The 14757-nt window shown below is 38.6% G+C and overlaps 1 protein-coding gene across 3 annotated transcripts in view; it reads left to right on the top strand.

The window, feature by feature from the left end:
* The window catches only part of ATP11B (ATPase phospholipid transporting 11B (putative)), a 99929-nt gene that overhangs the window by 40022 nt on the left and 45150 nt on the right, over positions 1-14757 (top strand). For all 3 annotated transcript variants that reach the window (XM_063306399.1, XM_063306400.1, XM_063306398.1), the window contains exons 5-13: positions 1407-1514; positions 1699-1827; positions 4448-4551; positions 5650-5697; positions 7458-7522; positions 8109-8190; positions 8989-9139; positions 9930-10127; positions 10701-10859. In XM_063306399.1, the coding sequence (XP_063162469.1) occupies positions 1407-1514; positions 1699-1827; positions 4448-4551; positions 5650-5697; positions 7458-7522; positions 8109-8190; positions 8989-9139; positions 9930-10127; positions 10701-10859 (1044 nt within the window). The remainder of the gene's footprint in view (positions 1-1406; positions 1515-1698; positions 1828-4447; positions 4552-5649; positions 5698-7457; positions 7523-8108; positions 8191-8988; positions 9140-9929; positions 10128-10700; positions 10860-14757) is intronic.

Raw genomic sequence — 14757 nt, 5'->3', positions numbered from 1 at the left:
GTGAGTGTAAGGATTGCCTATTCTAAAACACCATCAGACTCATGAACAGGATCATAAAGATATCTGATTTATTAAAGAATAGCATGCAGGATCACAAAGAAAGCTGAGAATGGAAAAAGCGCACCAAATGCAAACTAAAAAAACCCTTGGTACAAACGAAATCCCTCCCCCCGTGGAATCTTCCCAGGCTCACAATCCCAGGTGCTCCTAGCGGCTTCTGATGGTCCGCGGGAAAAGTCCTTGAGCCGAGCACATAACCCAAACACGTTCCATTGAAACGAACACAGATACAGAGCTTGGCACAAGGTTTCACAGCAGCTCCCTCCCAACAGAAACGTGCGTCAGCACCATGGCATGTGAAATGTTACGGTGTACAGTGCACATTGAAACAGTGAACATGACGGTGAGGTTTTGCAAAGGAGTCTTGAAAAGAAAATTCGATTTACACAGTGAGAGATGTTGCATCATTCAGCTGTTTCTAGATATTCCCCACAGGATTCTGGCTCCTGGAAGTTGATGGGTCCTGATTTCCCTCCAATGCCTCCATAATACCTGTGGATAGAACAAATTTATTTACTTATTTATTTGTTTAAGGAACATTTCAACAATTCAGAACTAGACTGCATAATACATTGAAACTGCACAGACTTGCTCTTATTCACTATATAACCTCCATTGTCTGCTTTAAATGAAATTACTTTCAACCAGCATTCAGTTTTATCCATCATTCGTCCCCTCTTTCTTCTGTTGCACTGGTTTTTAAAAAGTGATATACAGATTACTTTTATTTCTTGCTTTTCTGAGATAGTAGCAAAGTTAGCTTTGCTAAGGTAAATGCAACTCATTAAAAAGCATATATTAAGCAATATGAAATTGTAAGACTGAATTGTAGAACTCTTTACAGTTGAAGAAATTCTATTTCGTTTCTTTTGTCAAGACTGTGACCTTTATAGAAGCTTAGTTCTGCTCCGGTCCTTACTGCATAATTCTTCCTCTTCAGTCATGAAGGGTTTCCCTGGCCAGTTGCCTTGGAAACAGCCAGCCATATCACTTGCACTCCTGCTATATATGTTTTGAAGTAGGACACACAGGTTGTAGGCTCTCCCTCGTTTAAAGTGGCATGAATATCATGCCAGAGGCTGGTTGCCTTCTATGGGTTGGCTCTGTCTTCCCCAACCTGATCCCCTCCAAGTATTTGAAGCTGCTAGGAGCTGTAGTTCCAGTCACGATGGGCCATTAAGGAATGTTGAGACTGTAGTCCAAAGCATCTCAAGGGCACCAGGTTGGAGAAAGATGAGCCATATAGTTTCCATTTTCTTAGGCCCTGTGTTTGGTCTTCTGATAAAGTTTGAGATGGCAGCCAAGTAGCAGCAAGATATATCAGTGACCTCCTTTGCTCTTTTCAGGGTTACGAAGATTGGTTGCGGCACAAAGCAGACAATGAAGTGAATGGAGCTCCAGTGTATGTTGTTCGCAGCGGTGGCCTTGTAAAAACAAGATCAAAGAACATTCGGGTATGTGTCTTACTAATGTAAAATGAATGTCTACCTTCTGTAACTGTGTGGTTTAAACAAAACACTCATAGCTGTGCGTTCAATTTTACAAATGTTGGAATTAGACTGAATAACATTTCACTGGAATGTTTTAATCCAGTAATTTTGTAAATCAGTTTTTGTGTGCATACTTCTGTCTTCTCAGGTAGGAGATATTGTGAGAGTAGCCAAAGATGAAACTTTCCCTGCTGATCTGGTACTTCTGTCCTCTGATAGAGACCATGGCTGCTGTTATGTTACTACTGCAAGTTTGGATGGAGAAACTAATCTTAAGGTCTGTGTTCATACTGTTAAAGATGAATTAATTTTTTGTTTCTTTGAAATTGTGGCTCGGGTATTTTAATACTCTTACGTAGTAAAGAGTGTTAATGTTATTTTTAACTTTATTGAGTTCATATAAAAACTTTGTCTTTTTTATAGCCAGTGGCTGTATTCATTTTTATGATTTAAAGGGAAAATATTACAGTGAGTCTCTTGTGCACAGTTAATATGATTAATTGAAATGTATTGTGTAATTACTTCTGATTATGAGGAAGTAACTAGCAAATGTAAATGAAAAGGATATAGATAGCCTAGAAAAATTTTTAAGGAAAAATACTTTCTGTTCTTTTCTACATTAGTTTTCCTCCAGTTTACCCAGTTTTTGTCTTATTTTGTGAACTGGTATAACAAGACAGTAAGATAAGCAAAATGTTTCAAATTTAAAATATTTGAGCTTGAAATACCTGTTTCCACTTTAGTAAAAAGTGTTGAGTTCAAAATGGGGCTTGCTGATTGATTGATCGATTGATTATTCAAATTTCTATCATCGCCCATCTCTCCCAAAAAGGGGACTCTGGGCAGTTTTAGTTTAAAACATTTTGAATGTGAAAGGTTTTATATACCAGTCCAAGAGAGCCAGTAGTACAGTAGTTGAGATTTTGTGTATAGACTTGTACTGAATTGGCATAATTTTAGTTTTCTTTCATTTTTTCCCTAAAAAAATTAAGTGTTTCTATGCAAAGCCTTGGTAACCCAAACCATTACAAATTTACTTGGAACTGAGTTTAAAATTGAAGTCCTTAGAAGACATTCAAATTCTATGGATCTAATGACACTAAGAGAGTCAGTTAGCCATTAAAGGCATCAGGCTAGAAACTGGGACATGGTGAGTTCTAGTCTTGTCTTAGTTCTCGTCTAGAGCCAGTTTGGTGTAATGATTAAGGTATCAGGTAGAAACCAGGAGACTGTAAGTTCTAGTCCCACCTTAGGCACAAAGCCAGCTGGGTGACCTTGGGCCAGTCACTTTCTTTCAGCCCTAGGAAGTAAACCTTTTCAGAAGGCAAACCACTTCTGAAAAACCTTGCCAAGAAAACTGCAGGGACTTGTCCAGGCAGTCTTTGAGAATCGGACACAATTAAGTGGATTTTAAAAAATTACACTAAGAGAGTCAATTTGATGTAGCAGTTAAAGACCCCAGGCTAGAAACTGGGAGACCATGAGTTCTAGTCCCATCTTAGGCACAAAGACAGCTGGTCACTCTGGGCCAGTCCCAATCTCTCAGCTCTAGGAAGCAAGCGGTGGCAAACCACTTCTGAAAACCTTGCCAAGAAAACCATAGGGTCTTCTCCAGGCAGTTGCTAGGAGTCAAAACTGACTCAAAGGCACCAAGTAGAAAAAATTAAGAAATAAATAAAATATGCTGTCAAGAAAAAGATTGTAATGATGAAGGGCAGTGAGTTTTTTTTGGGGGGGGGGGCGTTGGTTTGGTTTGGTTTTTGTTTTATTTATTTATTTATTAATCAAATTTATCACCGCCCATCTCCCAAAAGGGACTCTGGGCAGTTTACAATAAAACATAAATAAAAATATAAAACTATAAAGCACTATAATACATTTATGTTGTGAGATTCTTTGAATGCAACTCATTCCATTGCATCCCCGGTATGGAATGCCTAATCAATACCTCATGAAGACATAGGCTTTTTGTTTGATTAGTGGATGAATACAGGCTGCTATTTAGGCATCCATAATCACCACCCTGTTTCCTGTTGAAATAAACAACCTTCTACAGAGTACAGAAATGGAGTTGAAAAACAGTAAGCCAAATAAATTAAAAGAGATAAGAAAAAGTAAAGAAAACGTAGCTAAAACTAGTGTACACCAATACCATTGGGTGTACTTTTCTGTCCATGCAAACCATCCTTCTCCCACCTCCATGCACCACTTCATAGGCTGCTGTTTCAGGATCTCATCAGCTCCATCCATCGAACCCATCCAGCTTTCTCAGTTTTTCTCTCGCTTTCAAACCGTTCGCTCTTCCTTCCTATATTTGTCTTGTCATTCAGTACTCATTAATTCTCTCTAGGTGACCACCTCAATGTATTTCTTTCCTATTGGTTACTTACTTTCAACTATTCATTTCTTGTATCAGACCACATACTACCCACTATCTTTTTTACTGGCATTTGCATATCTTAATATTTCTCCATCTATTTTCCCCTTTTTAGGAAACATTCTATGAGGATACAGAGATTCATCCTCTTGCATTAGTTTTTCACCATTTATGCTCTACTTTTTTTCAACTATTTATCAAGGGGTGATACACATTTGATGGGATGATCGTCATTTTGCCAGGGCTGAAATTTATGAGTACAATGCCAGGTGGAGTAGATGTAGAAGTATAACATTTTCTTCTCCTTCTGACAGATGACCGGTTTACCAAATCATGGCTTGCTTTCACTTAGTGTTTTCTATAAAGCTGGCAACTTACTGACAAATTGGGAGTGCAATTTCAAGAGCTCACAGGGGATTTGTTTCTTTTTAAACTGGGCTTGTAAGAATGGGTCTTCGGGGTCTGTGGGATATATTAACCAAGACTTGTCAAATCACTGCTTTTTTTCTTTTTCTTTTAGACACACATTGCAGTCCCAGAAACTGCTGTGTTGCAGTCAGTTGCCAATCTGGACAAACTTGTAGCTGTTATTGAATGCCAGCAACCAGAAGCAGATCTTTACAGGTTGCTGTTTTTATTAGTGTTGTCTTCTTTTTTTTTTTTTTTTAAGGATTTGGAAAACTATTAAAAATTAGGCCAAAACTGCTCCAGAATTTCTTGTGATGGAATTATGAATTTAAATGCCTATGTTGCTTAAGGAAAGCAAGGGGATGATTCACTGGGAATGCTCTGTTAATTTCATTTGGGAGTTTCCCTGAGTTTGGAAAACTCCCTAGGTTCAAGCATTAACTCCCCACTGGTGAGTGAGAAAGTGGGATGAAGCATTTGAAGCATTTGATTCTCTGCCAACCTGACATCAGGGAAGGTAACAGTCCAACAGATCTCCAAGATGATGCAGATTTGCTATAGAAAAATTATTCAGGTAGTTCTCACTTAACTACCACAATTGGGACCAGAATTTTGGTTGCTAAACGAAGTGATCATTAAGCGAATACAACCTGATTTTACGACCTTTTCCATGGCGGTCGTTAAGCAAATCACTGCGGGTATTAAGTGAAGCAAGTGGTTGTTAAGTGAATCACGTTCCCCATTGATTTTGCTTGCCAGAAGCCAGCCGGGAAGGTAAAAAATGGTGACCATTGGACACCGCAATGGTCATAAATATGAACCAGTTGCCAAGTCCCAAATCGTGACCATAGAGACGCTGCAGCAGTTGTAAATGTGAGGACTAATCATAAGTTGGTTTTTTCAGCACCATCGTAAGTCCGAACCATCAATAAACGGATGGTTGTTATGTGAGGACTACCTGTATTATTTTATAGCTAAACATAAGCAAAAGTCCAATATTTAACTGTTGTATTTAAATGTAAGAAAGTTGAAGAATGTGGCTTTGAATTAAGCTAACGAAGCTTCCATCTATGGTTTGTTTAGCATTATGTCTGAACTAGGATTTCTGATTGTTGCTTCCTGGTTTGTTCTTGGCTTCAGATTCCTGGCTTTGTTGATCATGGCATGCCAGGAATTGGGCTTACCATTACATGCAAACCAGGTCAGTTTCTTTAACTCATTTCCTATGCTGTTACAGTCAGGGTTTAATGGCATATTGAAAAATTAGCTTTTCCTTTTATTCGTGAACCATAACACATACATATTTTTTTACAGATTTGTTGGGCGCATAACCATAAGTCAACAAATTGAGGAAGTAGTGAGGTAAGCCAAATGCCTTCAATCTGAGTGAATGTGATTTGTGACCAATTCTGTATCCAGGCTATCCAACTTCAGTAAAAAAATAAAATAAAATGTGTTTGCATAGATCAGGCATGTGGAAGCTTAAGTACACTGACCAGATGTTCTTGCACCACTTCTGTGTTCACCTTGCAGCTGCTTCTCTTGCCTATTTCCCATGCCACACCTATGCTTTTTTCCAATAATGCTTTTAAAAAACTTTATTTCTGCATAGATGACAAATTGTAGTGGAAATATCTTCAACTGTGAGAGTGTTGTTATAGGCTGTTACTCCTTCCTGGTTTGGGTGATGCTGTGACTGCCAGCTACTAGTTTGACCAGTTTTGACTAACTCATACAGCCATGTTGTTTTTGCTTTGTTTTGCTGTTAAATCAAAAAAGCTGTAAAAACTACTTTTCTTTTAACAGTACATTCTGGATCGGTATAGGCCAGTTCAGCCCCTATGTATCTCTTAAACTCGTTGTTTCTTCTAATAATTACTCAGACATTTCCAAGCACAATAGATAAATGGTGCTGATAATTAATAACCCCTCCGTAGGTTTCTCTTCAAATTGAACATTGGGTCAGCATGGTTGAGAACTTTATTTGATTCAGGGTCTTTAGTCACTGACCCTTATGACAGATTTGTAAACATCTGTGTAAATGCTATAAGAATTATTGCTGGAAAGAAGTTCTAGATATTGCAGAAACACTTAAGGGGAAACAGGTGGAGTTGGTAATCATTACAGTTGTCTCTCCAAGAAGAACAAAGCATTTCACAACTCAAATATCTTGTTTGGAAGGGGGAATTCCAAGTGTTATCTGCTTGTGGGGTTAGGGAGATGTTCTTAAGTGGCACATTCAGATGAACCCAGAACTCCTTGGAGGAGAAGTTGTGCTGAAAAACAGCAAAGGGAACAGTAGCTGAGCAGCATGAATGCAAGCAGTATCAGATGCCCTGAAATACTAAAGGAATGTTTGAATCATGTGCAGATACTTAACCTTTTTTGTTCTTGTTTAGTTTCAATGTGTACTTCTTAGATAGCACAACAGAATTAAAAAAGAGCCTTACAGTATCGGAAGAAGGGACTAGGCAGTATAGCATCTGATGTGTCTTATGACCATGACGTTCACAAGTAGAATGAAATGGCCGTTATGTGACATGCCCTGCTGGGGGGAGATGGGCGGTGATATAAATTTGATTGATTGATTGATTGATAAAAATGCTGTTTGATATTATGCTGTCTCTGGACTGTACATATGGATTAATTGGGTGTCAGTGACATCATTCTATGAATTTGTCTCTTCTTTTTTAGGAACTTGGCTATTGATAGGCACAGTTAAATGGCTACATTCCAGGGAATGAGGGATGATTGGTTCAAAACTAATTATTTTGATTCCCAAAGATGAAAGTATTCACTCTTTATCCTAGAGGGTCCTCTTTTTAGTCCTGTGGCCATTTCATCTTTGACAAACCATTTCACACTGCCCTGTGCGCTTTCTGTGTGTGCACGCACACGCCTTCGAGTCAGTTTTTGATTCCTGGTGACTGCCTGCTCTAGTCCCTGCAGTTTTCTTGGCAAGATTTTCAGAAGTGGTTTGCCACTGCCTCCTTCCTAGGGCCGAGAGGTGGTAACTGGCTCACTTTAACCAATTATTAAAACTGTAAACTGCCCACACATTTAAAGAAAATGCTCGCTGCTACGTTATACTGTGTGAACAAACAATAATCTTTCTTTTTCAGACCACTTGGACCCGAAAGTCTTCTACTTCGTGGAGCAAGGTTGAAAAACACTAAAGAAATTTTTGGTACATTGACATAAAAGTTTCACTAATTGGTTAATATTTCTTGAATGTATGAGATTGCAGAGCTTTCGGTTAGAGTAGCTATCATTGGAATATCAGACAGATTAGGGCACTCTTCCTAATTAAATAGGAAGGGTGCCGTGTTGATTATAATAACTTGCACCGAGAAATAGTTGATTCTGGTGCAACCATGATATCCTGGATTCTGTGCCTGTCTCTCTCTCACCTTTTTAAAGTCCTATTAGTGCTTTCAGTCACTCTGTTGCCAAGAAGCACACCACTTACGCCTTCTGCTTTAAACGTTCCTATCTGTCGCCTCCTGGTCCATTTGATTTGGTAAAATATTGGAATACCATCTTTCCAATTTAAAAACCTGTAAAGAAACTAGTCACACAAAATCACAGTGTGAATAAGAAACAACTACTGCAGTCACAGAGTGGACTTGGAAACCCAACAGAGTGGCCAGCCAGAAATTGAATGAAGCCATCTGTGTCTGGCTCCTCAGAAGGAAGGGAGGAGAACAAGCCTCTTGTGCTCCCCTGTTTCACAGTCTTACTGCCGTGCTGAACATTCTTTTAATTTTTTGTAGGTGTTGCCGTGTATACAGGAATGGAGACAAAGATGGCACTGAATTATAAGAGCAAATCACAGAAACGATCAGCAGTAGAGAAGTACGTGGTTGACAGTATTTTACTCCGTTGAAGATTAAGGCGTTACATTAAACTGTAAAACAAGAGGAGTTCATAATAAGGGCTACTGTGCAAGGGAACATTTTTTTTAATCAAACAGATTTTGACCATCTCTGTTGCTTCAACCATTTGATACGTATTTATTACTGGGCTTTGCTGCCTGCTAATAAATGTTCTCGTGTTGCAGTTTAGCGAAATGAATATTTTGCCCTTTAGTGTTTTACTTTGCTTCAAGTCTAATGAACCAGCCTCTATCTTTTCCCCAAACACCAGCCTACCATACCTTCCCATGGTCATGTGATCACACAAAAGCTTCTCATGACTTTCCATCTTCTGCCTTTAATAGAGAAGAGCGTGTTTTTTTTCCTTCCTCTGCAACCAAGGGATTAAACAGAGAAAGCAAAACTGGAGGTTTTCAAGAAAAGATTGGACAACCATTAGTCCAGGATGGTAGGAGGACTCCTCCACTGGGCAGCGGGTTGGACTAGGTGACCTCTAATGTCACCTCCAACCCTATGGTTCTATGAAACACTTCCTTTTTGGTTCTCCACCCCCCCCCAACACACAGACACACAAAGCACAAGTTGGTTGAATGCAATACAATACCAAGATTGTTCCTTAGCATTATTTTTGCTGCAGTGCTTTTGTAGTAATATGCCGATATATTTGAATTGTCCAGAGCTCCCTTTGTCTGCAATGTTCACCTTTTTTTTTCTTTTCCATAGGACAGTTTTTAATTCAGTGCCATTTTGGTATTGTCTCTCCACTTTTTTCCTCCAGGTCTATGAATTCTTTTTTGATTATCTATCTAATAATCCTCCTTTTTGAAGCTGTCATAAGTACAATATTGAAATATGCCTGGCAGTCTGAAGAGAAGTGGAGTGAACCTTGGTATAACCATCAAACTGATCATGAAAGAAACAGCAGTAAGGTAAAATGTAAATTATATGCCTGATTTAGGTGTTTTTCCCTGTATCGATAGCATGCTATGAAAGTTTTGATTCCAAGCTGTTACACATCCGTTCTAATTTTTAGTTATACTTCTGAAGATTACAGAAAGAAGAATTTCCTTCGGTTAATTTCTTGCTCCATTATTATTGCTGATAATATGTTACTACTGTGACTTACCCTTCTGCTAAAGGGAAGTTGCTAAAAACTCACTTGCTTAGAAGCTATTTCTACATTCTCTTACCAAGCAAGAAGAGGAAAAAAAATACCTCTACGCAACAAAGAAAATCCATCTTTATATAGTAACCAGCAGTTTTAGATGAGAAAGTACATACATTCACATGACACATTAGGTCAAATTGAGATTAGATTTAGTATGTTATCTGAATCCACTCTTGGACTGATATTATGATTAAGGCCTCTGTGTCTTCCTTCAGGTATGGCACTATGTGCCAACAGAGGCCAATGGAATGAGTGGGTTTTGTATATTACTTTGAGCTCAGTGGAAAAGGGGTGGGATAAAAGTGTAATAGTTACGGGATAAGACCCTGCAACCTGTTCCAGGTTAAACCTATTTGATCCCAAACAGAAAAGTCACTGCTTTTGGTGGAAGTACAACTTTGGTCTGGCCGGTTCTGAAATAAAATAATGCCTGTCTTAGATGACATAGTTGGGCTATTACAGAAGATGCCTTCACTATATCAGTATCGTTCTTCTGCATAATTGTACTTAGGATCATTTGATTAATAATACTGTTTCCTTTCTTCTCTTAGATCTTGAGCTTCATTTCAGATTTTCTTGCCTTCCTGGTACTTTACAACTTTATTATACCCATTTCACTTTATGTGACTGTTGAGATGCAGAAATTTCTTGGGTCTTTTTTTATTGGTTGGGACCTTGACCTCTATCATGAAGAAACAAATGAAAAGGCCCAAGTAAATACTTCAGACCTCAATGAAGAACTGGGACAGGTACAAAATAGTGTTTGAAGCAAGATGAACTAGATTTGATTAGATTAATCAAAAGTAATTAAATTCATACTTGTTCTTTTACACAGTTAATATTCCCTACGTATTTTATAGTTTTTCCCCTTTTATCGGACTAAAAATCATAATTTGGAAGTGGCCTGGCAGTGGACCACAAGCAATCTGGAATTTTAGATGAGCACTTCTGTCCTATAGGGCAGGGTTCCTCAACCTTGGCAACTCTAAGCTGTGCGGACTTCAACTCCCAGAATTCCCCAGCCAGCAAAGCTGGCTGGGGAATTCTGGGAGTTGAAGTCCGCACAGCTTAGAGTTGCCAAGGTTGAGGAACCCTGCTATAGGGTACATTCTATAATTATTAGCAAAGTTTATGTAATATTTATTTTCCATGTATTTATAATAAATCAGTTATACAGATAAGCACAATAAATGTGCACAAGTGTGAACCGAGTGCAGCATCTGCAGACCATATGAATATCCTGCTATGGGAATGAGGGAGACCTGCTGACTTTTTGAATACTTAAACTTATTTGACTGACCTAACTTCTCAACTTACTGTAGGTGGAGTATGTATTTACAGATAAAACTGGTACATTAACAGAAAATGTGATGCAGTTTCGGGAATGTTCCATTAATGGTCTCAAATACCAAGAAATCAATGGCAAATTAGTTCCTGAAGGACTGATAGAAGACTTTCCAGATGGAGTACAGCCCAGTTTTGTAAGTTGTTCTTTCTAAAACTGAAATTGATTTAGAGCTTTCCATAGTTTTTCCTTTAAGTAACAAGATTGCAAAACGATCTAATGAAATTCTTCTACAGTACAATGAATGAGAGTTGAGAGGAACCTCTGGAAAATGTTACCATTCAGTCCTGAGGGAGAAAGAAGTAATTGTACTGGTAGTCCTTGGGTTACGACCGCTCATTCAGCAATGGTTCAAAGTTATGACGGTACTGAACAAGTGGTATTTACAACTGATCCTTGAAGTTCTGGCCATCGCAGTACCCCCACTGTCATGTGATCATAATTTGGGCGCTTGGCAACCGGCTTGCACTTAAAATGGTTGCAGCATCCTGCAGTCACATGATGGCCATTTGTGACCTTCTCTGCTGGCTTCCCGCAAGCAAAGTCAATGGGGAAGCCAGCATGGAAGGTCACAAGTCGCTCCCATAACTCACTCCCACCGCTTTTCTCCTGAGGGGCCCCTGCCGACCCACCCATGCTCTTAGCACTTGTCTGCAGCCCCTGCTAACCGGAACACAGTTTGTAGCGCCTGCCACGGCACCCGTGTCCCCCCCCCACACACACACACACTCCATGCCTGGGATTCTGGCCTCTTCCCACTTAATGACCTGTGTGGTCCTGGGGTTATGACGGCAGCTGAGACTGCCAGGATTGCTGTCGCTAAGCAATGCAGTCACATGATGTCACACTGTACAACTGGATCGCTTAGCAATGAAAATTCTGGTCCCAATTACTGTCATAACCCAAGGACTGCCTTTATTAAGCTAGAAGCCAGTTATTATACATGCTTGGTGGAAAGCAATGCATTTATTTAATTGCAGACAGGCATCATTTTTTTACCCAGAGATAACTCTGAGTTCAGCAGCTTCAATGGATCTTAATCCCAGGTAACTAAACATAGAATTACGGTCTTTATTTGGAGCACAAAGCTTATGGTTGCATCTTCTCCTGACTGACTTCTGTGTTATGCTCTAGTCATGTTTGTTGAGAACATTTTTTTCTGAAAACCAGCTGTAGCCTCTGTGTGTTGCTTCCTCACCCTAAGTTTTGACAAGGCAAAAGAAAAAAACCCACCAGAAAAACAACAGCAGAAAATTGATATGCTCAAAAAGTATATTTAAAAATAACTTAATTGGGAGCATGTCTGTGTGCAAGTACAATATTGAAGGAAAGAATAAACATTTTAAAAATCTATATATAATATTTTTGTCCAAAAGATTTGTATATATTAGGAAAATTATTAATAATTGACACACTTAAACACTATGATCCACAAAGAATTTACTTTAGTTTTCCACTGTTTTCAGATGATATATTTAGCAGCTAACAGTAAAAATTGAACTCATTTCTTGTCCAGGATCAGTTTATACATAGTAGGAAATATAGATGTAAACTAACATTATAAAAGAAACTCGAGTGATTTAAGTCAAAAGAACTGATTATTTGAGCACTTTAATAGATGATGAACATATATAAGTTTATACTCCCTCCAATGCAACCTAGAAGGATTATAATTTATATAGTATTATCTTAGTGCAGTGTAATACAACCTACAGATTATTTTTATGGTCAGTTTTCAGTGATTTGTCTGTACAGAGTTAAAAAGGATTATGTGCCACAAAGAATTCCAATGAGATTCATCAGGTTCAGTGCTCAGCTTATGTGCCCAACACTTTTTAAGGTTTTCAAGAAACATTCCAGTTTGCGTATTTCATTGACGTAATTCCTTTTACTGTTAAAAGAAGTAAATAAATGCCATTCTTCCAAAATTACTAATAATCTTAATTTGCATAATCTGTGTACGTTAGAAAGAATTATTTTATTTGCTTTACTTGAACCCAGGTTGGTATTTGTGTTTATTCCTTTTGCAAAATCTGTTCAGACTAACAAACAGCCTAGGAGTTCATAGCCACCATGGATAGAGTCATCTCTGAGCCAGTTCACAACAGGGAACACACCTTAGATCTGGTTTTTATCTAGGGGCAGAGGTAACAAGACCCTCGCTTTGGGTTTTGAGGCCTCTCAGATTTAGAGATTTTCCATCTTTAATTCTGAATGGGGCTGCATGCCCCCAGAGACTTGGTGTACAATTATGGGGTCCTCTTGGGCTTGCAGCTTCTAAACAAAGTGTAGGTGGCAGCTGCGGCTAAGATCCATCTTGCACAAATCCATCTTGTGCATCAGTTACACCTATTCCTAGTTTAGGAGGCCCTGCTCGTGGTCATTCATGCCTTAGTCTCCTACTTGCTCTCCTGCAGTGCACTTTATATGGAGTTGCCCTTGAAGTGTATTCAGAAGCTTCAACTGATCCAGAATGCAGCAGCACAGTTTTGGGTTCACTGCAGTATGCCCATGTAACACTACTCTTTCACAAGCTTGGTTGGCCTTCAGCTGGTTTCCAAGGCCAGTTCAAAGTGCTTATTATTCTCTATGAAGGCCTTCATAGCACAGGACCAGGTTATTTGCAGGACCATCAGTCTCCAACTTGTCTCTTCATCCCATCGTATCTGACAGAGTGGGCATACTCTGGGTCCCTTCGATAAGGCAATGTCATCTAAAGGGACCCAGGAAGCATGCCTCCTCAGTCACAGCACCTCTCCTTCAGAACAGTGTTCCTCCCAAGATCCAGATGGTCCCAACCCTGTTGGCCTTCCACAGAACCTTAAAGATCTGGCTGTTTCCCCAAATCTTGGGCCAGGATGTTCAGTGAGCTTGGTTTCTATGACAGTGTGCATGTTTTTGTTTTTGTTTTCGTGGGGCGGGATAGAGTCAGATTTCAGTGGCATGGCCTTGTATTGGCTGTTACAGCTTTTTAAATTTGTGATGGCATTGTTTTAAATTGTCACTAGCTGTTCAGAGTCATGTGATCAGACTGATGGCCGTATGAGTCTTGCAAATAAATTAATAAATTAGTTCTGGGTAAAATAATAATAATAATAATTGCAAATGAACTCTGCTAAACAATAATGCTGACAGTTATTGCCATGACAGTCTTGTGCACCACAGGGTCATGTTTATTTCTTTTTTTTGGAAACCAGTCCTTTGTAATTGTTACTCCTATTTAATTAAATTTATATGAACTGAGACTGAACTTCAGGCCCTTCTTGAACCTTTATCAGATGTTACATCTAAACTTAACAGTGTATGAAATTTCTTTAATTCTGGCTGCAACTGAGATCTGTCACTCTTTAGATTTCTAAGAAAAATAAGCAGGTTGTCTACTAAGAGATCAACTAGATGGTCCTCCATTTTTACATTATCTTATTATTCCTGACATGAATTGTGTATTCAATCCATTGATCCTTATTACTGCTTGAATATCATGTATCAATTATCAGAAGGAATTACTTTCAAATCCTATCTCCAATACCTATTTTTTAAAATGTATTTTTGCTCTGTCAAATGCAGAATGTAATGACAGCAAAACTAATGCAGGTTTAGCAGATTTAATATAATGCATTATTATTAATACTCTCCTAATTGAAGCCACTATATTTTGAGGGGAAAAAATTCAGACTGATCTTGGAGTGGTTGAACTATTTAATCTTTTGGCCAGCAGGTGGGAGAATTAAGTAAGACGCCTTGAGTTGTACAAAATAAAGGCGGGATGTGTATTTAATAATAATAAAAATACATATTTTGTCTTGACTGGCTGTATCTAATACCTTTTAATAGAATTAAAAGAAAACATATTCAAAAATGAAACACATTACAAAAGAGCTCCTGTGGCTGGGAGGATTATGTGTGATTGGGTACTCTTAATTCTGTCTCTTGGATTATAAAATGGAGAAGCAAGAGGTTTGACAAAGCTAGACTTGCTACATACATAATATCTACATGTACAATAACATGTTCATTGTAAGGCCCATGTTTAG

Source organism: Candoia aspera, chromosome 6 (assembly GCF_035149785.1).
Source record: "Candoia aspera isolate rCanAsp1 chromosome 6, rCanAsp1.hap2, whole genome shotgun sequence".
Taxonomy (NCBI): domain Eukaryota; kingdom Metazoa; phylum Chordata; class Lepidosauria; order Squamata; family Boidae; genus Candoia; species Candoia aspera.
The sequence above is the reverse complement of the archived record's forward strand: the minus strand, read 5'-3'. Positions and strand labels throughout refer to the sequence as shown.